The sequence below is a fragment of the Cyprinodon variegatus genome, unplaced genomic scaffold (genome assembly GCF_000732505.1).
Source record: "Cyprinodon variegatus isolate N-32 unplaced genomic scaffold, C_variegatus-1.0 Scaffold1415, whole genome shotgun sequence".
Taxonomy (NCBI): Eukaryota; Metazoa; Chordata; class Actinopteri; order Cyprinodontiformes; family Cyprinodontidae; genus Cyprinodon; species Cyprinodon variegatus.
Genome location: NW_015151868.1, coordinates 68,336 through 69,547, shown reverse-complemented (window position 1 = coordinate 69,547; position 1,212 = coordinate 68,336). Strand labels below are relative to the sequence as shown.

Sequence of the window (1,212 nt, the reverse complement as noted above, 5' to 3'; positions counted from 1 at the left end):
TATATATATATATATATATATATATATATATATATATATATATATATATATATATATACAATGTTGACATAAAAAAATAAACTGGAACTGAGAACAAAGTCTGGTAGAGAGGGATCAAAGAAAGAAAAAACAGAGGATAACTGACACCAGGCTCCATTAAAGAGCCTTTAAACAATAATAATGTCATCTTCATCTTAAAGAAAGTTAATTATTCTGAAACAAGCTATCATAAAAATCAAACAGATGGAGATCACTTTTAACATCTTTATGGGCTCCAGAGGAATACAGTTAGAGCCAGTTTTAAGGAAAGCTTCAAAGCAAGAACACTGAGCTGGTTCAAACTTCCTTGGTTCTGATTGGGTGAAGAATAGATTTATTTACAAAATTCCTTCTGTAAGGTTAGAACCACAAACTGCAGTTTATGTCATTGAGTTTTCTGATGGCCAATACAGATAATAAATCACTGTTAGATGAAAAAATAAAAACATAAAGAGATGTTCAAGATAAAGAGCTACGGTGCCCCTTGGACTGTGCATTTATCATTTTTGAACCCCTAAAGATTCATTAAGCTAATTATGGATGTAAAGTGATCAGTCACCCAGCAATAACCCAGCATCAGTGTGACAGACGCAGCCCTAAATCAGCTCACCTTCCTCCATATGCTGAACCTGGGTTGTAGGCGGTGCTGGGGCGTCCATACATGACAGGCTGGCCATAGCCTTTAGACACGCCATCTCCGTACGACTGCTGGCCCATGAACTGGGAGCCCATGCTGCCGCCCATCCCCGGGCTGCCCACGGGCATAATGTGGCCACCAGAACTCTCCCCAGGGCCCATGGGTCCTCCAAACACCTACAGGTGATTCAGAGGAGGATAGAACCATGAAAATTAGTGGCTGTCAATTCTACAAAGATAATACAAGTAAAAAATATTTTTTAAATTTTCCTAAAAAGTGTTCTGCTGTGAAGTTAGACTCAAACCATAAAAAGGTCAGAACAAAAAAGTTTTCATCAAAAATATACATTTTTAAGAAATAAAACATCCATATATTATATATTTCTCAGATTCAGGCCAAAAAAAAGAAGCAAAATGAGCTAAAAGCATTTCAGTGTTGACACAAACTTAAGGTAGGTTAAATATTTGCTAAAATTAGCATTGGACCTGGAAACCCGGTGAGGGCACCACATGAGGGCTGGTTATCCTCCTGCACCA

At 37.6% G+C, this 1,212-nt stretch overlaps 1 protein-coding gene across 1 annotated transcript in view; it reads right to left on the bottom strand.

Annotated features, from left to right (window-relative positions):
- The window catches only part of LOC107103291 (zinc finger MIZ domain-containing protein 2-like), an 80,855-nt gene that overhangs the window by 46,206 nt on the left and 33,437 nt on the right, over nucleotides 1-1,212 (bottom strand). Inside the window, exon 4 of the mRNA XM_015402942.1 lies at nucleotides 650-852. Within this exon, the coding sequence (XP_015258428.1) occupies nucleotides 650-852 (203 nt within the window). The remainder of the gene's footprint in view (nucleotides 1-649; nucleotides 853-1,212) is intronic.